Below are 18,476 nucleotides of genomic sequence, written 5' to 3' on the forward strand. Positions count from 1 at the left end.
ACACTGTATAGAAAAGGATGACTGGGAAAATTTAACGGACTGTCACTGAACCTGAACGAAATGACTGTGTTATCCATTTTAGCAGACGAAACTAGAAGAAAGATGGATGTCACCAGTTCGTCGTTGCCGGGCATACTGATAACCTCTGGGTTTTTCCATTTACAACAGAAACAAAAATATCTATAGAAAACAAACAGGATTGCCCTACTTGAGCTATAAAAAATCAGTGCTTCAAAAAAGGAAAAGTCAAGAGAAACGTGCTTCGCAAGCTCACAATGTCTTCATTGAATATTTTCATAGGGTTAATAACTCTTTATTCTTTGATAGGTAAATTACTTTAGTACTTTTGCTAGTTGATGGACGGCGTCTTCATACCATTTTCTGGGTTGACCCTCTTTTCATAACAGGGACATTACAGGCTCTTCCGTGTGCCAATCCTTTACAAAAGATGGTCATCGATATCCAACAGCCGTTTACTGAAGGACTGTCGCATCTCGAAAATTTGTTCGATATGGTAATGAATTACGATGACAATGATGGCCACACCACGGAAAAACCAATCGTCTACGCACCGATACAGAGAGCTATTCGATGGACGTTCGACTCTATGAGTGACTCGGAGCTTTTGACACAAAAACATTTGAAACGATACGAGGCAAAAGTCTTGGCTCTGGCGGAGGATATTGCCGACAAAGAGAAACGAATCGTTAAGGAGAAAGCTGCACTGGAAAGTTTGAAAATCGAGTTATCCGAGAGAAAGAAGCAAATGAAAGTCCTCCGTGAACAAGTTTCGGATATTGAAACGAAGCTCAGACAATCTGAAGAGAGAGCCCAACGGGCCCGAGACGAAGCCTCTAGACGGAAGAAAAAGAGAGTTGGATGGATATTTGCAACCATTTTTACATTTGGTAATAATTTCTAGATTTGCAAACATGCAATAGTAGTAATGGATTATGTTTGTTACACAGGGTTGGCATCTCCTGGTCTCGCCATCAACGAAAGAGAACGACAAAAAGCTGAAAGAGACCGTGATGCTCATCAAAGTAACGCCAACGAGCGTCGTCAAACGTTAGTCAAATTCGAAAGCAATTTACGTGATATTTCTCTCCGCCAACGGGTCACGGAGCAGTCAATCGTGACGACGGAAGCCAGTCTCACCTCGGTTCGATTTGTCCTCGATAAATTGAAAAGCCAAGACCCGGCCATGAGAGGATTTGGTGATAAAATTCGAAACATTACCACCTATCTAACTGTTTGTCAGGGAAAGGTGGAAGTGATTTATTCCCAGCAAAAATTATTGGTCCTCTTTGAGCCGCTTCTGAAATCAATCGACCAACTTGTCTTGTTCTTGGAATCTAACGATGAGACCATGTCTCTCTTGGCCGAAAAGAATATCGTTGAAAAAATACGGAAATACATGAATTGAGATTGATGTGACGCTTTTAAAAAATGTGTTTATTTGTTGTTTACTATTTAAATTTTATGTTAACGACGCAAATGAAATGGCGTTGTTGCAGATAAAAAAAGAGTTCGCTTTTCATAGCTACTATGAAATTTGGACTTGTTCGTTGAGTTCCTGACTTCCTGATAACCTAACATGAACGATTCCATCCGATCATATCATTTCTGTGAATTGAACACATCGAAATATGAGCAAGGGTATTTCGAAATTTTGGGTTGGTCTGAAAGTTTGACAGTTTCACTTGCTGCGTATTTATTTGCCCCGGGTGTAATCTATATAGTACGATCAGCAGTTTCGAGAGGAAGAAAAAATGGCAAAAGTAGTTATCAGTATACAAATAGTTAAATACAAGACTTTTAACCTTTCTTTCAGGCAATGCGCCATTCCATATCTCTTTGTTGATAGCACAACGGATCTTTTACACTTTTGGGTTTTTCCGTTGGCGGGCGTCAGCAGCATTTCCAACACATATGGAAAATCTGTACTAAAATTGTGCCGATTTCACTTACTATTAATTGATGAACAAAATACGCTTAGTCTTATCATTTAAAAATGTCTTGTATTGTAAGCGGTATTCATACAATTTATGTCCTGAATTAAAATCAATAACGAAAAACGCTTTCTTAAAGTTCGTTGTCTTCGGGAGATTTGCAGTTGGTTATCCATCCAAATTCTCTCGTGATTTCATCATGCCGCTTTAGTATTTTCTTTTCAATCGAATCCTCGTCGTCCTTAATCATTTGCAGGATCCCTTCATAAGCTATTCGACCGTCTTCCGACAGTTTGTTTTGCTGCCTCTTGATTCCAACTAGTCCAACCTTGTTGACGTCAATGCTGATCATGGTGTCCAACGTAGAAATGCTATCTAAGATGTATTTTTCCGAAACGGTCACGTACATGTTGGCGATCTCGTGGACGAGGAAGGCCGCTTCGTTGGCTTTTCCAATGTGACCCAGCAGTTCTTCAACTAAGACGGTAACATCCAAGCCGGAAATATCCTCACTTAACGAATGGACGGCATCAATAAACGCGAAACTCTCTTTGGCGGCGTCGTCGATGAATTTGGCGATATTAGAAAAGAATCGAATCAGTTTACTCCAATCTTCTTTCAACTGTCCCAGCTCGATTAGGGCTTCTTTCAGAGCTTGGATAGCCTCTTGATATGTGACTCTGTTTAAATTCAGACTCTTAATAGAGCTTAATATTTGCATCGTCTTTTGTCGTCGAATGTCCGTCCTCTGCGCGTTGAGGCTCAGCATACGTTTGGTTGTTTGAATCAATTCCTCCAGCATTTCAAATTGGTTCTCGTACACCTTGGTCCAAGTGTCAGCCAACTTAACGTTTTCCATCATGGTCGATTTTTCCACGGCAACTTCTTTGATTTTTTCCGCACGCAGGTGGTTCACGAGAAAAGCCAAATCGTCCATTTCTTCTGTCCCCGGACACATCATTTCCAGTTTCCGCTTGGCGTCAAACTTGGTGTTTTTCAATTTCTTGATTAATTCCGCTAATTTGGCGAGAATGACTTTTACACTCGTACAAGGCTGGAAGCTGTTGTATGTGTTGTTTAGCGACTCAACATTTCCGGTAAAATTAAATTGCTGGTAGTCAGAAGATCCTTGCCAAGTCTCGTACACATCTCTAAATTGGGCCATTTGAATGAGCAAGTCAAGCAGCTGATGGCTGTTCTCTTCATAACAAGGATCTCTGTTGATGCTGTTTTCTTGAAAAGTGTACTTCCAGTTGCCGGCACGAAAAAAGATGTCCGGGTGTTTTTCGTGACCTCCTTTTTTTCGCTCCCTGCTCAGGTTGAGATTAAGACATTCGTCCCCGTTAGACGTTTCGACGTAAATGTCTTGCTGACGTCTCTCAAAGTTGCCCAACATTTTCGCCAATTGTTTTTCTTTCTGTTTCAGCAAATCCGCTTCGTCATCTGAATATTGTTTGACTATCTCGGTCATCTTCAGATCAGTTTCAACCCTCTTCAACTTGATCTTCTTTTTATCTTTGGTATCGGCCACTGCATTGATAGTCTCCTCAATCAGATTCATTACAGTGGTGAATTCGGCAACCACTTCTTGGGAAAGCTCTTTACTCTGGTCGGCCGCTTCTTTAATGCGTCCCAGCGATATAGGCAGTAAGTTGACGATGTAAAGCTCTTGTTTGGACATCAGGTAGCGGGTGGCGTCCTTGATGTGGCTGGGCACGTTTGAATTGTACATTCGGATCTTGTCCATGTTGGTGTGAGCTTTGAGGAAGGCCAGGTAACCACTATGGCTGATTTGAAGCAAAGTAGTCCGGAAACTCTTGGGGTACTTGATGTGCTTGAAACCGCCGGTTGGTAAATTTTCATCGATGGGAAAATCCAATCTCTTGTTAGACATGAGGATGAGTTGGCCTAGAACACTGATGGCAATGGGAGCGGGAGCTAGAAGTTCACCCCAATTGTAGTACGTTTTCATTAGTGTTCTTATTTCGTCGTAAAGATTGGTCTCGTCAAAAGCGAACTTCTCCGAAGAATGGTATCGTTCTTCACACGAAACTTTAATAACAGGCAAAAAAGTAATTCAATTTTAGACTTCTCCGTATCACACTTGTGTCACAAAAGTGTTGTCTACTTGTTCTAGGGCATTTTTAAGGTAACTTCTATAAACGTATATACATAAAACCGAAATAGCCAACAAGCTTATAGCCTAGCTACTTGTCTATATTTTTTGAATTGATAAACACTTACGGTTTATTGACGGTGTCATCACTGGGCTATTTTCTAAATCCGCAGTTAGATTCCAAGCCGGTGTCTGCCCATCGCGGAGTCTTTTTAGTTCATCTGAAAAATAATTACAGCATACAAAAAAATTTTGTGAAGTTATAGAACTTTTGAAAGAACAGAATTTTAGACATTTTAGAACAACCCGAGTTTAACAAATCTTACATAGCCCAAATGATGGCACTGCTGTTGTCCAACCAAAAAAAGTTAAACAAACAAGCAACTGGACATAAATTCCCAGTCTGACCGTATTAGGATATTGCGCAGCCATTAAACAGTGTGTTAATATGGGAAAGAAAATTTATTTTTGTGTCCAGTATTATCTGACCCACTCGTCAGAGCTAGACCAAGCTTGCACAAGCTTGAGACGTTGAGAGAGACTTTGTAACGCAGTGTGCGTAGAATAAAACCAAGACAAACCGCTGCTGACAAACGGACAAAAAAAAATACGTATAATAAAATTTAAAAGAATTTTCATACATAATTAAATGCAATGATTAAAAATGTTTTCTAAACTAAACAAATAATTTAAAAAAAAAAAATCACTGTAAAGAAATGACCAGCAAAGATTTCTTCACATCTAACTAAACAAAAACACAGAAAATCGATCCTTGCTTCTGGAGATAAACCAGTATACATTTTTTGGGGTTTTCCGAGTGCTCTTTCTGACACGACATTAAATTTGTCGCAAAACGTCAACATAATCCATGTCGATAAACTTTATACTTTTTTTTTTATTTTAAGTCCCAGTTACATGGCTAACTAAATCAGCGATTCTTGTGTAGTGTCAAAAGTGCAAAAGTCAACCTTGTTTATTTTTTGCGGGTTTCATTTTACACATCTATTGGATGGATGCTCCACAATTTCAATTTCCTCCAGTTATATGTTAGAAGTAGGCGTGTCAGTAGCTGTATGATGGACTTGAGTTGCTTTAAATACGTATACACTTCCTTGAGTTTTACGAGTTTTATGAGCCGTCAAAATGGTTGCACCAAATCGTCGCAACGGTGGGGCCCAATTCCTTCTACTTTTAGCAGCCGTTATCAGCCTCGCTTTGGCATCCCCTGCACCATCGCTACGTAAGAATTTATACGCAATCTGACCAGCTGAATGTAACCTCCCATTCCTAATTTGCAATTGTTTTTTTTTTAAATTTTTTTTAAAGAAAATTTGAAGAAACAACGAGAGAAAGCAAAGAACAGGCTGTTTTCAACTACTACCACTACACCAGCTCCTTCTAATGAATGTGAGTCATAAATTAATAATAACTATAATGCAGGTTTAATTTCGCGAAATTATTACTATACATTTGTATCTTTTTTTATCCATGGTTATGTGGTAGTTTTGTGTGCATAATCTGATAAGATAATCAAATGTAGTGAGTGTATAATATTGATCGTGGTTCAATTTTAAATTTTGTTTCGCTGTCAAAATAAGGCAAATCAAATAATAATTTGTATTTCCTCTTTCAGTAACATGCGAGGAGAAGTTTAAAAACGCAGAAAAATTCACTTTCAACGAGACAGCATTGCACGGCGACATTAGGAAACTGATGAACACTTATTACGATTGGGGGGCTCTGTTGGCTCCGGCTCCAGTAGCTATAAGCGTGTTGGGGAAGCTCATCATCATGTCCACTCAGAGAATGGATTTTCCCATCGATGTCAATTTACCAACCGGCGGTTTCAAGCACATCAAGTATCCGAAGAGTTTCCGGACTACTTTACTTCAAATCAGCCATAGTGGTTACCTGGCCTTCCTCAAAGCCCACACCAACATGGACAAGATCCGAATGTACAATTCAAACGTGCCCAGCCACATCAAGGACGCCACCCGCTACCTGATGTCCAAACAAGAGCTTTACATCGTCAACTTACTGCCTATATCGCTGGGACGCATTAAAGAAGCGGCCGACCAGAGTAAAGAGCTTTCCCAAGAAGTGGTAAAGGAATTTAAACTCGTTGTGGAGTTGATTCAAGAGACCATTCTAGCCGTGTCAGACACCAAGAGCGATAAGGAGGTCAAGTTGAAAGGAGTTGAGCTCGACATCCAACTCTCTGAAATATCACGCAACTTTTCCGAAAATGAATCAAAACTTTTAGAAGAAAAGAATCAAATGTTGAGCGGGATGCTGAACAGTTTTGGGTATCGCCAGAAAAACATTTTCGTCAGGACTATTTACGGCAATGAAAATTTTGTCATCAACCTGAGCAAGGAATGGCTGTCGCAAACCGAAGGACGACATCTAAAGCACCGTGAAATATTTTTCAGTAAAAATAATTGGCTTTACAGTTACACCGATGAACGCGTGGAAACCGACAAATGTATAGAACAGAATAATCAGCAACTATTGGACCTAATTATTGTCATGGGTCAGTATAGATTAAAATACGAGTCATGGCAAAATTCGGACACAATTTTTCCTTTCAGTGGTGCAGAAGACGTAGGCAAACTAGAAATGAGCTTGAATAACCTGATTCAATGCAGCACTGTTAACGTTATCGTGACTAATCTTAGTGCTTTAATGAAAAGATTACAAAACGTCAAGTTTGAAATGTTACAGAAGACCAGCGCACGCCCGGGAGCAGAAGAGATGGACGGTCTTATCCTGACAATTAAAAACTTACGATCTGGATCGACTCCCAAAACCAAGAAGGAAGACAAATCGACAACAGATGGGTTTAGCCGAATCACTTTAATGGAAGGCTGGAGCAAAGTCTACCATCAACAATTTGATATGCTACAAAGCATGATTAATGTCACTGCAGATATTATGAAGGTCAACCATAAACAAATGGAACTAAGGCGTCAAAAGACCCAGCAAGTTCTGGATAAACTCAAGTCACTAGACATCACCAAAATTAGTTACAAGGAAGCGATACAAGCCCTGCAAGAAGGAATGGAAGAGTTGGGTAATTTGAAAACCGTTTGGACAAAATTAATTGATTTCTACTCCAAAATGTCCATTTTTATAACCAAAGCTACGGAGCAAAGCATAGCTCTTATCGAGATTGTAAGAGTTATTGCAAAAGACACAAACACTTTGGAAGATGACGAAATATTCGGAAATCTCTTGGACAAGGTCCAAAAGGCAAACGAAGCTTCATTCCTTGTCTACGGAGTGTCCGACATGTACGTCAACGTATCAGATAAGTATATCATGGATAGAATTGCTAGTTTAGATAGCATGATGAACATCGACGCTAGTAAAGTTGGAGTGGAAGAAATTATGAAAGAACAACAGAAGCTGATAGTAAGTGGTGAGGAGGCCTCCCAGGGAATTATTCAATACATAAAAGCGGACGAAACTTCACTCCGAGAGAAGCTTGTTGGTCGACACAACGAAATCATGAACGAGTACCAATGGATGATTGACTGCATCAGTCCCGAGGATAGGGAGTTTAAAAATGAATAGTAGTAATATTTGTTTGTCTGTATAACCAAAAGTGTAGAAATATCAAATTTTTTAGAGAACCATACAAATACAATATTATCACTATAACCAAAATGCTTTCAAACGAGGAGGTACCGGCGTCATTAAAATGTCTCAAGAGTTGCATTTTGCTTTTAAAGTGATTAAAGTTAAAATATTTTTGAATTTGATTGTTTACCCACAGACAAAAATGTGAGGTACACAACCGGACCTGATCTGCAGTCGTTCTACAAATGAGTTATTTAATAACCCCCTCCCCCTTAACTGATTAAACAAAAATGACAGAGAAAACAGTACCAATCTGCCTAGCTTAGGAATAATCCCTCTGCGTCACGATTTATAACCAACGTCAACAAATAGCAAATAATAAAAAAGGAAGAAAAGAGATACATTTAAAATTCTTACCTTTAACCCTGGTAAATACGGCCAGGCAAGTGCTCCATCCGCTGAAAAGTTGAATCCACCAGGCGGGATAGGAAAAAGGGCCTCAGAAAGGGCCTCAGACTCGTGAATACCCCCACACTCGCATGGGTGTACACTGTACACGAGGAAAGAGGATTTAAAGAAAGGGAAAGAAGAGATACTCAAACAACATCGGTAGTTTTTCCAAGTTCAAACGGGATGCTGTTTATCTAAATAAAAAAATAAAAAATGCGTTAAAGAAAAACATTAACAGATACCTACAACAAGTAAGGAAAAGTTGAAAATGTGGGTAAACCCTAGTTTTCAATAAACAGGAGAATTTGGTTTCCATGTAATACACAGGGTTTATGCAAGTCATGCATCATTAAAATACCAAGCATATTACAGGAATGTAATGAAAAACATTATACCCAAGCAATGAACTGAAATTTTTGGCGATGTTACAACACCAGCACAAGCAAAACTGACATATCTTATTATGATGGCTGGCTCAGGCCTCAAATCTGCACAAAGGAGATACATAGTTTAGATGTTGGGATTTGTTTAAACCATGTTTAAGATAGGTTACATAGCGCAACCAGACATGCATTGACAGGGGGATTACACAATAAATGCTATAGTCAGGAATTAAGATTTTAAAAATTTTGAACAGGTTTAATCTTTCTATTTCTTTGTGTTATTCACGTGCCAAACTGCATTAAGTGGAGACGAGCATGGAGAGCCGCTACTCACGACCATGCTCACGACCATCACATATTTGTAATTATTTCTATTTATTTTTGTTGTCCTATTTTTCTTATAGTTACGTACGTTTCCAAAAAAGTGATCGTATAGTTTTCTTTATAACTTTATATTTCGACTCTTATGTCTTTTCTTTTTCGAAACTGAAAACAAAAAGCAGTGTTTGAAGAACAACAAGCAGACGAAACATAATCTTCTTGCTTTTTTGCTTAAGAATCGATAGAAATAAAATGCGATTAAATATTAAAATACAAAATTTCATTAAATTTTGCTTGCGAAGCTTGCTTATTTTACAGGCGAAACATTAATTGGAAAAAACTGCTTGCGAAGCTTGCTAATTTTACAGGCGAAACATTAACTGGAAAAAACCCAACCGGACCCCAGCTATATAGATTAAGTTTCACGGCTTGTAAAGGCAGTCAAAATAAGATCAGTTTCAGTCTCAGTCTCAGGACTAAGGAAATAATCATTTTCATTTTTTTTTTAAGGGTTTAGGTTTCAAATTGAAAGTTGTTGGCATTTTATTCGGTTTTATCATTTGTTATTATTGACATTAAAGCCCCCGACAAAAAACTACGTGATTCGCTAAAAGAAAATCATAAGATCATGACCTCGATCAGTGGACTTCAGAAATCAGAAACCTGCAACATGTTTAGAACTTCGTTTGCATATAGTAAGTGACGTGACAATATCTTTAAATTTTCCCAGCTCGGAGCTAAAAAGGGCGGGCAATGGCGTTCTAGTCCTTTAAAAGACGCACCAACCATCGATATTTGATAGTGAGCTATATCGCTCATCTGAGTCCACTATGGCTTCTCTTAACCAACGAGGATTCCAGCATGTTGTCATTCTACTCTTTATTTTAGCATTTGTCATCAGCTCATCTTTGGGTATATATTTTTTAAATTCTTCGACTTAAGGCAGAAAAAGCAAATTAAACTAAATGATAATTTTTAAATGTAATTTTCGATACCCAAGCAAAACGAATATTAATAATAATAATGAACTCTTCTGAATACTTCCAATGACGTATTCGGACGAATTTCAAAAAATCACTGTGATTCTAATTGTTTTTTTTTTTTATTTTATTATAAATATGTCAGGAACTTCGTTATCTTCAAAAAATAAAGAACGAAAAGAGTTGAAAACACCTGAAACAAACCAAACAGCATCCCCACCATCTTATCCTGTGGCAAATGGTAAGCACAGCATTCAATACATTTATTATAGGTAGTAAAACTAATATGTGATGGAATTATTAGCAAATTCCACAGCTGATATAGTTACAGAAACTTCATCAATCACTGCTCTTCCGATTTTGGCAAACACTAGCGATAGCACAAACTCTACGTTAACCAATACGACTTTATCGACTCCGAGCCCAATAGGCCTATCTGATACAGGTAACTTACTACATTTAATTGTCCTATTGCTAAAAAGTTTCGCATTGAAGAATAGATAGAAGATAATCAATAATATTAAGGCCATCGTAGGCAATAGTGTTCCATTTATAGTATGTAAATTAAAGTTAAAGTTACCTTGTGGACTTATTTCCTATAGAAACAGCGGGTTCGGAAGCCCCTCTCGAAGCACGAGAACACGTAGCCTGGCACACGGAAGACTTGCTTGTCCCTACACCGAAAAGTGTACATCTGCTTGCGCAACTAATGGCTTTATCGATGTCGCAAATTGATACGGCTTTTCGTGGCAGTTCCCAAAGAAGTCAATCAGTTTCTATCCAGTACAACAAAAGTTTTCGCACTACGATGCAGCAGATCAGTCAAAAACTGAACAATGCTCTCTCGCAAGCCAGCACTAATTCAGAAACGATCGCTACTTCTCTTCTGAATGCACCTGAAAAACTTGAAGAGGCTTTCAATTACTTAAATAAATTCAAAATTTCCAGTCGAAACGCCAATTTTTTGGTTTTACCTTTGAAGAGCTTAAAAGATACCAGCGATCAGACTATTAATCTCTCTAATCAGGTGGTCAGCCAACTTTCAGGATTAGTGCGACTAGCGGACGAGATAATCGAAACTGTCGATTCATCCAAGACAGAAAAAGTACAGCAGAGGGAGGCCGTATTGGCTAAATTACAGTCGGCACAAACAGATAAAAGTATAATCGAGAATGAAACCTTTGTTATCGAAAAAGAAATTGAACAATTGAAACGAGAAGTACGTTTGCACAAAATGGACGTAGAAATTGCCATTGAAGACTTGAAAAATTTAAGATCAAAAGCAAACGACGAATCTCGGTGCTATTGGACATTCAACCAGGAGGAAGGACTAGACTTATATATTTGCCCTTATCGGCCGCAATCTTCCAAAATTCGCGAAGCAGATAAAGCCAAAGAAGAACCTCAAAAGTTGTTCGAATCAGCAATGAAACGACTCGCTGAAAAAGAGAAATTAGCGCGAGATCGAAGAGAGAAAGACAATAAACTCTTAATCACAATGAAAAAACTATTTGCTGATAAGGGCCAAATTGCTGACGACATCCAGTTGCTGGAAAAAAGTACAACATTATTTACGGGATTGGTGGGAAATTTCACGATGCTGGAAAGGAGTTGGACCACCTTTGCTGGTATCTGTAAAGACATTCAAGAAGGTTCCGCCAAGAGCCACGCTACAGTCGTTGAAACTATTGAAAACCCCAGCCGCTGGAACAACACTCTTGCAGATAAACTTGCAGAGCAGTTGAAAGACACCCAGGAAAATCTGTCGTTGCTCAAGACAATCGTCCAGTCTTACCTGGAGGGTTACGCGCGACACATCGTGGAGGTGGTCGCAGAAGCGGAACAAATGATGACCAAGAGAGGCCATCCACAGGAACTTGAACGCCGTCTTCTAAGAAAATGTGAACTGGCTTCTCGAGGATTACAAAGTTTCATTCAAAGTAATTCACAGCTACACGAAGCTGACTCTCAAATCACGCAAAAAATCAAGATTATAATCAGATAGAGTAGCTACCTTGTACTTTTGCTTAATGTGCATTATGCTTTATTGCCACGAACCCTGTTTGTCGGCAAATGCACAAAATATATTAGTCTGCTTTGCTGTAACATGATTTGGAAACACAATACAATTTCTGTAGATACGAAGAAGTATGTGTAAATATGGGTCTGTGTAAAAATGAGTTAACTCACCACCAAGTACAGCGTAATTCTCAAACAGTTTAACGTTCCTTAAAAAATACATAAGCCTAATATTATTTTACTGTTGGCTAGTTTGAATTCTCCGTTATTTAGTCTATATACTTGCCAAATGCAACCGAAGGCGAAGTGTGACGAGTGTGACGATTGGACGGCAGTATGGGTTTTTCCATGTTTATCAGTGACGCGTCCCAGTGTCACATCTGATGGGTATTTTGACCAACTTTGGATGAAGAGATGAATGGTTCAAAGGTTATCACAGCAGGGACGAACTTTGTAGCCTTTACTTATTTGGAATAACACAAGAATCAGCAATTTAATCTGGTCGTTCTTTCTTTATACAATTTTCGTAGAGGCTATAAACTTATAAAATTTCATGGCAAACGAGCGTGACATCAGTTAACATGGCTGCAGCATGTCGGCGCAACGTTTTTGTCCTTGTTTTGGCCTCAATAGTTATTAGCTCCTCAATCGCATCGCCGTCACTATGTAAGAAAATGTTTAGCATGTTAATCAAGAGTATCACGGTTAAAATTATTTTACTTGTTATTGATTTTATCCGCAAGCCTATAAACTTGGTTTCAAAAATTTAAAAACATTTGTATTTACCTAGTGGATTTGAAACGGGAGCGAGATCTAGCCAAGGCGCTATTGTTAGCGAATTCCACCACTACTCCGTCACCTCCATCTAATGAACGTGAGTGACGAAACCTAAATTCCTAAAAAAAGAATAATAAATTCAAATTCTTGATTTCTTTTTTATTATTTTGTTTGCAGTAACATGTGAAGAGAAATTTAAAAATGCAGAAAAATTCTCCTTTGATGAAACTTCCCTAAATACTGATATGAGAAGATTGATGGAGAGTTACCACAATTGGGGGGAACTTCTGGCTCCGGCACCGGTGGCCATCAGTACATTGGGACACCTGATCATCATGTCCACCCAGAGACTGGATTTCCCCATCAATATCAACGTACCCACTGGCGGCTTCAAGCACATCAAGTACCCGACGAGTTTCAGAACGACTTTACTTCAAATTAGTCACCAAGGCTATTTGGCCTTCCTCAAAGCTCACACCAATATGGACAAGATCCGAATGTACAGCTCAAATACTCCGACTCACATCAAGGATGCCACCAGATACCTGATGACTCGAGATGAATTCTACATGCTCAACTTATTACCACTGTCGTTGCGGCAAATACAGGAGACGGCGGACCAGAGCAAACAGTTATCGCTAGAAGTGGCGATTGAATTCGGCAGAGTAATCGAACTTATTCGAGAAACCGTTAATGCAATCTCTGAAACTAAAAACTACAAAACGGACGAATTACAACAAGTCCAGACTGAAACGAACCTGTCGCAATTTTCCCGAAACATTTTACAGAGCGAAATCAAAATGCTGGACGACAAAGATAAGATGCTGAGCAATATGCTGAACAGTTTCGGAACTCGTCAGAAAAATATTTTCATCCGGACCATTTACGGCAGTGAAAATTTCGTTATCAATCTGAACAAGGATCGGCTCTCGCAAACCGAAGGGCGTCACCAGCGCCACAAAAACGTATTTTACGGTAAAAATAATTGGCATTACACGTTCTATGATCGGCAAGTAAAGAACGACAGGTGCGCAGATCAAAACACCCAACATCTATCAGATGTTCTGGTTACGGTCGGTCAATACAGATTAAAGTACGAGTCATGGCAGAACTCGAGAGCAACTCGACCCTTTAATGGTTTGGAAGATGTAAGTAAATTGCAACAGATTTTTATTACCATGGTTCGATGTGATTCTGTCGTGGAGCTGATGGACAAAGGAGGAAGATTGGTCAATATGTTGCAAAGCGCCAAGTTTGAATTATTGCAGAAGAATAGCACGCGCCCGGGAGCTGAAGAGATGGACGATTTGATCCGCATAATCCATCACGTTCGGGTCTCTGCTAAAGTACAAGAGAAAAGTGTGGTCAATTCAACAAATTCCCGCGGCGAAAGTTTGGTGGATATGTGGGAGTTTTCTTTCAAGCATCAACTTCAAATGTTGCAGAGCATGATCAATACCACCACCGACATTATGAATGTCAATCACAGGCAAATGGAATTACAGCGGAAGAAAAACGAGGAGATCATCGGAAGAATAAAACAGCTGGACCTAACCAAAATCAGCCACAAAGAAGCGATTGAAGCGCTAAATGACGGACTGGAAGTGTTGCGACTATTGCAGCGAGACTGGCTGAAGTTAATTGAATTTTATGAGAAAATGTCGCGCTTTATAAGCAAAGCCACCGAAGAAATCGAAGCTCTCGTTGAGGTGGTCAGAGTAATGAGTAAAGATGTGTCAAATTTGGATGACGACGAAATGTTTGGAAATTTACTGGAAGCTGTTGAAAAATCTAATCAAGCCGCGTTCCTCATCCACGGAGTATCTGAAATGTATGTCAATGTATCGCAAAACTTTATAATGGATCGTGTTGCCAATCTGGATAACATGATGAACATCAACGTCAATAATGTCGGGCTATCTAAGGTTCTTGAAGAGCAGAGATTACTGAAGGAAAGCGCCCAGACTGCTTACGATGGCATCATACAGTACATCAAGGATGGAGAAGTTACTTTAAAAAATAAGCTGCTGGAGCGCCGCAATCAAATCATGGACGAGTATCAATGGATGATGGACTGCGCGGAATCGGTGGATCGTGAATTTAGCATTACCAACAGAGGTGATCCTGTAAACCAATAAAACTGATTCCTTGTTAGTTTTTTTTTTTTTTTTTTCATGTACCACATCAAACTAGAAAGTATAATAAACCCATCATCTACAGTTTTCCGACGCCTGTTAGATTTTTCCCTCATGGCATTTCTTTTTTTTTTGGGACACGTTCCCTGTATCTGTTGTACCCTCCAGTAACATAATGGCGTCGTAGTTTCGGTTAATCGCGGTGATATTGTAGTCCGATGCGATGCAAACGACCCAAAAAATATTGGGCGTCACTAAACGGGCGAACAAGTTCCAATCCCTTCGGCGGCTTCTGTTGATCAAACAAATTGATCAAGCTAAATATCAGAATTAAAATATCAACAGATCAACTTTCAAAGATAGGGCCGCTGTTCCTGCTCCCACTTCACTTTTATTGGCAAAATCATCAGAATCACGATGACTTGAATGTGGGATGAGTTTGAATATTCAGCCGATGAAATTTAGCCATCTTTTATTTCCTTTTTTCTTTACTGTAGTTGTGGAAGCATTGATTCTCCATCTGGTTTATGATTTAAACAAAACTTAATAAGTATTAAGGACATTTTTAATGTGATGGCTGGTTTATCTTCTTCCTGGTTTACCTCAAATACTGACATGAACACCTTGATGATTTGGAATATTATTGAGCCATTGTTCCTGATTTCAACTTAGGTTATTACCAACATGATTGTTGGTACCTGCGTCAAAGTAGTTTCTGACTTCGAAAAAGGCCTAGTCTCAAAGTGCTGCTGGTCATCGTGTTGGTTGTAGAACACAGTCTATGGAAGGGATTAAGAAAAGATTTCAAGTTGTGTAGCAAAATTTATATTTTGTAAACTGGACTATTAATGATTGTGCTGTGCACAACTTCTCTTACATTGAATACTTACACTGTGGCCTAACTGTTAGTGCTGTTGCCTGTTGATCGTCTTTCAGTTGGAAGATAGGTAAATCAAAGATAGATGATGTTCAGACCTACAAGAAGGATAGCTTTAGCTTCACAATAAGGCAATGAAAAAGATATAAAAAAATTTAAAAAATGTTATGACTGTAAATACAGTAAAATAGTGTGACCTTTCAAAATTGAATAAAACTGAAATATGCAGCATCCCATTTGAGAGTTGGACAGGTTCAATTAATAGCTTCGGTCAGTTTCCTCAAAAAGAACCAACACAAAAAATATCTATTTTCTCAAAATTTGTTATTTTTTGATGCACATAGTTCTGTCATGGTATAGAATTTGGTTCCGTCGTTCTGTGCCCCAAACTTAGAAAACAAAATGACATAATATGGTTCTTCTCTTCTTTACAAAGGTACAGGTTAAATAACAAATATTCCATACAAAGTAATCTAAAGTTTCTGTTCTTCAACCGTACCAGACAGAAGACAGTCCATGATACAGTCAAGTGAGTCAACTCCAGTAGGCCTACTCGGTAACTTGTTACGTCAACTCCACCAAGCAACAGCGTTACAGCGAAAAACGATTCCCGCGCAGACGAACGATGCATGATTCGATAAAGAAGTACAAAATTCCTCTACTAGAGTACTAGGTGTCTCATAAAGAATGTCAATGAGATGGGCGTCCCTAAACTGCGAAAGCGAAACGCGAAACGCGAAACGCCTAAAATGCGAAACAGCTGTGCGAAACGGACCAAAAAGTTGGGACCCTGTTTCGCATTTTAGTCTTTGGGTCCGTACTAAACTGCGAAATCGGTGTGTGCGAAACGTCGCAGTGTAAACTGTAAACGTCTTGGTAGCAGACGACAATGGACGCCATCAACAAACAAATTGTTAGAGTTTCAATTTTTCGAAGCGACTACGAGTTTCGCGCACCTTATTATGGCCGGTCTATTTGTGTGTTGACCATGAATACGGAATTTTACCTTGAATGCAATACGATGCAATAGGTGTTTTTATTAAATTTTTTGATATAAAAAATTAATGGAACTTCTCGTTTTCATGTATCAATCAGATTAACATTCTTAATTTTAAGGAAAGCTGATTAAGCTTTCCTTAATTTTAGCTGATTAAATTTTAGCTTCATTTGGAACATGGGTTCGTGGGATGAGCTTTGATTTTTAGCTTGATTTAAGGCACTCATGCTGTAATGGCCGATTTTTCTTTGTGTTCACGTAGCCTACTAGTTGATTTAAATAATTTAATGTAATGTATAGTAATCCCTGTGCCATTATCTAATATATTATTATTTACAAATATCACCATACCGCGCTGCTCTATGTCATTCATTAGTTTAATCGTAAAATGCGCATTAAAACATAACAGGGGTAGTGGCCGAAGAAATCGAATTTGATTGCCCCCCTACCTCCTTCCTCCTTTAATGCCTCATCATAGCGTGAGACAATGATAAATGGCGGCAATCTCCGTCAATTTGGACCTCTGTGGGGAAAAGGAAAATTATTTGTTTCGCAAGATGTTTCGCTCTTTAGTATGCCCTCCGGCATTTGGTCCCGCGAAACGGTCCCAAATTTTTGGTCCGTTTCGCACAGCTTTTCCGCATTTTAGGCGTTTCGCGTTTCGCGTTTCGCTTTCGCAGTTTAGGGACGCCCCAATGAGATGGATGTGAGTTGTGGGCGTCCCTAAACTGCGAAAGCGAAACGCGAAACGCGAAACGCCTAAAATGCGGAAAAGCTGTGCGAAACGGACCAAAATTTTGGGACCGTTTCGCGGGACCAAATGCCGGAGGGCATACTAAAGAGCGAAACATCTTGCGAAACAAAGTTTTCCTTTTCTCCACAGAGGTCCAAATTGACGGAGATTGCCGCCATTTTTCATTGTCTCCCGCTATGATGAGGCATTAAAGGAGGAAGGGGGGCAATCAAATTCGATTTCTTCGCCACTACCCCTGTATGTTTTAATGCGCATTTTACGATTGTTAAACTAATGAAAGACATAGAGCAGCACGTTATGGTGATATTTTTAAATAATAAAATATTAGGTAATGGCCCAGGGATTATACATTACATTAAATAATTTAAATCAACCAGTAGGTACGTGCACAAAGAAAGAATCGGCCATAACAGTATGAGTGCCTTATATCAAGCTAAAAATCAAAGCTACCATGTTCCAAATCAAGCTAAAATTTAATTAGCTAAAACTTTCCTTAAAATTAAGAATGTTAATCTGATTGATACTGATACATGGAAACGAGAAGTTCCATTAATTTTTTTATACCAATCTTCTAATTAAAAACACCTTTTGCATATTGCATTCAAGGTATTTCGTATTCATGGTCAACACACAAATAGACCAGCGGACCAGCCATAAGGTGCGCGAAACTCGAAGTCTCGAAAATTTGAAACTCTTAACAATTTGTTTGTTGACGGCGTCCATTGTCGTCTGCTACCAAGACGTTTACACTGCGACGTTTCGCACACACCGATTTCGCAGTTTAGTACGGACCCAAAGACTAAAATGCGAAACAGGGTCCCAACTTTTGGGTCCGTTTCGCACAGCTGTTTCGCATTTTAGGCGTTTCGCGTTTCGCGTTTCGCTTTCGCAGTTTAGGGACGCCCTGGAGTTGTGGACTCCTATTGGTTCAAGGGGGTTCAAAACTTGAATAAGACCAAAAACGTTATTGTTATCAACAATTGTAGAAATTATCGCAGCAAGTGGAACAAATGATGACGAAGAGAAAAAACCCAGGAGAACTACAGCACTGCCGTCGTCCAGGAAAATGTGAGAAGATATCGTATGAAATTAAAACGTTAACAGAAAGGAATAAGAACCTGCATCCCGAAAAT

At 39.1% G+C, this 18,476-nt stretch overlaps 6 protein-coding genes across 6 annotated transcripts in view; 4 read left to right on the forward strand and 2 right to left on the reverse strand.

Annotated features, from left to right (window-relative positions):
• The window catches only part of LOC124313083 (dipeptidase 1-like), a 1,013,891-nt gene that overhangs the window by 162,214 nt on the left and 833,201 nt on the right, over positions 1 to 18,476 (reverse strand). The window lies entirely within an intron of this gene.
• On the forward strand, positions 223 to 1,426 carry LOC124313792. The gene is made up of 3 exons (XM_046778601.1): positions 223 to 327; positions 408 to 908; positions 969 to 1,426. The coding sequence occupies exons 1-3, from the start codon at positions 276 to 278 to the stop codon at positions 1,424 to 1,426; spliced, it is 1,011 nt and encodes a 336-aa protein (XP_046634557.1). The 5' UTR covers positions 223 to 275.
• LOC124312923 lies at positions 2,002 to 4,596 on the reverse strand. Its single transcript, XM_046777490.1, has 3 exons — positions 4,395 to 4,596; positions 4,197 to 4,289; positions 2,002 to 4,004 (listed from the first exon to the last, which is right to left on the reverse strand). The coding sequence occupies exons 1-3, from the start codon at positions 4,498 to 4,500 to the stop codon at positions 2,086 to 2,088; spliced, it is 2,118 nt and encodes a 705-aa protein (XP_046633446.1). The 5' UTR covers positions 4,501 to 4,596; the 3' UTR covers positions 2,002 to 2,085.
• Positions 5,189 to 7,731, forward strand: LOC124312920. Its single transcript, XM_046777488.1, has 3 exons — positions 5,189 to 5,308; positions 5,395 to 5,475; positions 5,702 to 7,731. Exons 1-3 carry the CDS (start codon positions 5,212 to 5,214, stop codon positions 7,642 to 7,644), a joined length of 2,121 nt encoding a protein of 706 aa, XP_046633444.1. The 5' UTR covers positions 5,189 to 5,211; the 3' UTR covers positions 7,645 to 7,731.
• LOC124312986 lies at positions 9,579 to 11,929 on the forward strand. Its single transcript, XM_046777620.1, has 4 exons — positions 9,579 to 9,716; positions 9,930 to 10,025; positions 10,089 to 10,229; positions 10,387 to 11,929. Exons 1-4 carry the CDS (start codon positions 9,635 to 9,637, stop codon positions 11,787 to 11,789), a joined length of 1,722 nt encoding a protein of 573 aa, XP_046633576.1. The 5' UTR covers positions 9,579 to 9,634; the 3' UTR covers positions 11,790 to 11,929.
• LOC124312917 lies at positions 12,347 to 14,941 on the forward strand. Its single transcript, XM_046777485.1, has 3 exons — positions 12,347 to 12,469; positions 12,594 to 12,677; positions 12,758 to 14,941. Exons 1-3 carry the CDS (start codon positions 12,385 to 12,387, stop codon positions 14,716 to 14,718), a joined length of 2,130 nt encoding a protein of 709 aa, XP_046633441.1. The 5' UTR covers positions 12,347 to 12,384; the 3' UTR covers positions 14,719 to 14,941.

Source organism: Daphnia pulicaria, chromosome 9 (genome assembly GCF_021234035.1).
Source record: "Daphnia pulicaria isolate SC F1-1A chromosome 9, SC_F0-13Bv2, whole genome shotgun sequence".
Lineage (NCBI taxonomy): Eukaryota > Metazoa > Arthropoda > Branchiopoda > Diplostraca > Daphniidae > Daphnia > Daphnia pulicaria.

Excerpts from the sequence above, each read along its gene's own strand:
- LOC124313792 (XM_046778601.1), top strand. The coding sequence starts at position 276 with ATGTCTTCATTGAATATTTTCATAGGGTTAATAACTCTTTATTCTTTG. Across the intron at positions 328-407 it reads AACTCTTTATTCTTTGATAG|GGACATTACAGGCTCTTCCG; the intron begins GTAAATTACTTT and ends TTTTCATAACAG. Across the intron at positions 909-968 it reads TGCAACCATTTTTACATTTG|GGTTGGCATCTCCTGGTCTC; the intron begins GTAATAATTTCT and ends TTTGTTACACAG.
- LOC124312923 (XM_046777490.1), bottom strand. The coding sequence starts at position 4,500 with ATGGCTGCGCAATATCCTAATACGGTCAGACTGGGAATTTATGTCCAG. Across the intron at positions 4,290-4,394 it reads AGTGCCATCATTTGGGCTAT|ATGAACTAAAAAGACTCCGC; the intron begins GTAAGATTTGTT and ends ATTATTTTTCAG. Across the intron at positions 4,005-4,196 it reads GATGACACCGTCAATAAACC|TTTCGTGTGAAGAACGATAC; the intron begins GTAAGTGTTTAT and ends CTGTTATTAAAG.
- LOC124312920 (XM_046777488.1), top strand. The coding sequence starts at position 5,212 with ATGGTTGCACCAAATCGTCGCAACGGTGGGGCCCAATTCCTTCTACTT. Across the intron at positions 5,309-5,394 it reads ATCCCCTGCACCATCGCTAC|AAAATTTGAAGAAACAACGA; the intron begins GTAAGAATTTAT and ends TTTTTTTTAAAG. Across the intron at positions 5,476-5,701 it reads ACCAGCTCCTTCTAATGAAT|TAACATGCGAGGAGAAGTTT; the intron begins GTGAGTCATAAA and ends TTCCTCTTTCAG.
- LOC124312986 (XM_046777620.1), top strand. The coding sequence starts at position 9,635 with ATGGCTTCTCTTAACCAACGAGGATTCCAGCATGTTGTCATTCTACTC. Across the intron at positions 10,026-10,088 it reads ATCTTATCCTGTGGCAAATG|CAAATTCCACAGCTGATATA; the intron begins GTAAGCACAGCA and ends TGGAATTATTAG. Across the intron at positions 10,230-10,386 it reads AATAGGCCTATCTGATACAG|AAACAGCGGGTTCGGAAGCC; the intron begins GTAACTTACTAC and ends TATTTCCTATAG.
- LOC124312917 (XM_046777485.1), top strand. The coding sequence starts at position 12,385 with ATGGCTGCAGCATGTCGGCGCAACGTTTTTGTCCTTGTTTTGGCCTCA. Across the intron at positions 12,470-12,593 it reads AATCGCATCGCCGTCACTAT|TGGATTTGAAACGGGAGCGA; the intron begins GTAAGAAAATGT and ends GTATTTACCTAG. Across the intron at positions 12,678-12,757 it reads GTCACCTCCATCTAATGAAC|TAACATGTGAAGAGAAATTT; the intron begins GTGAGTGACGAA and ends TTTTGTTTGCAG.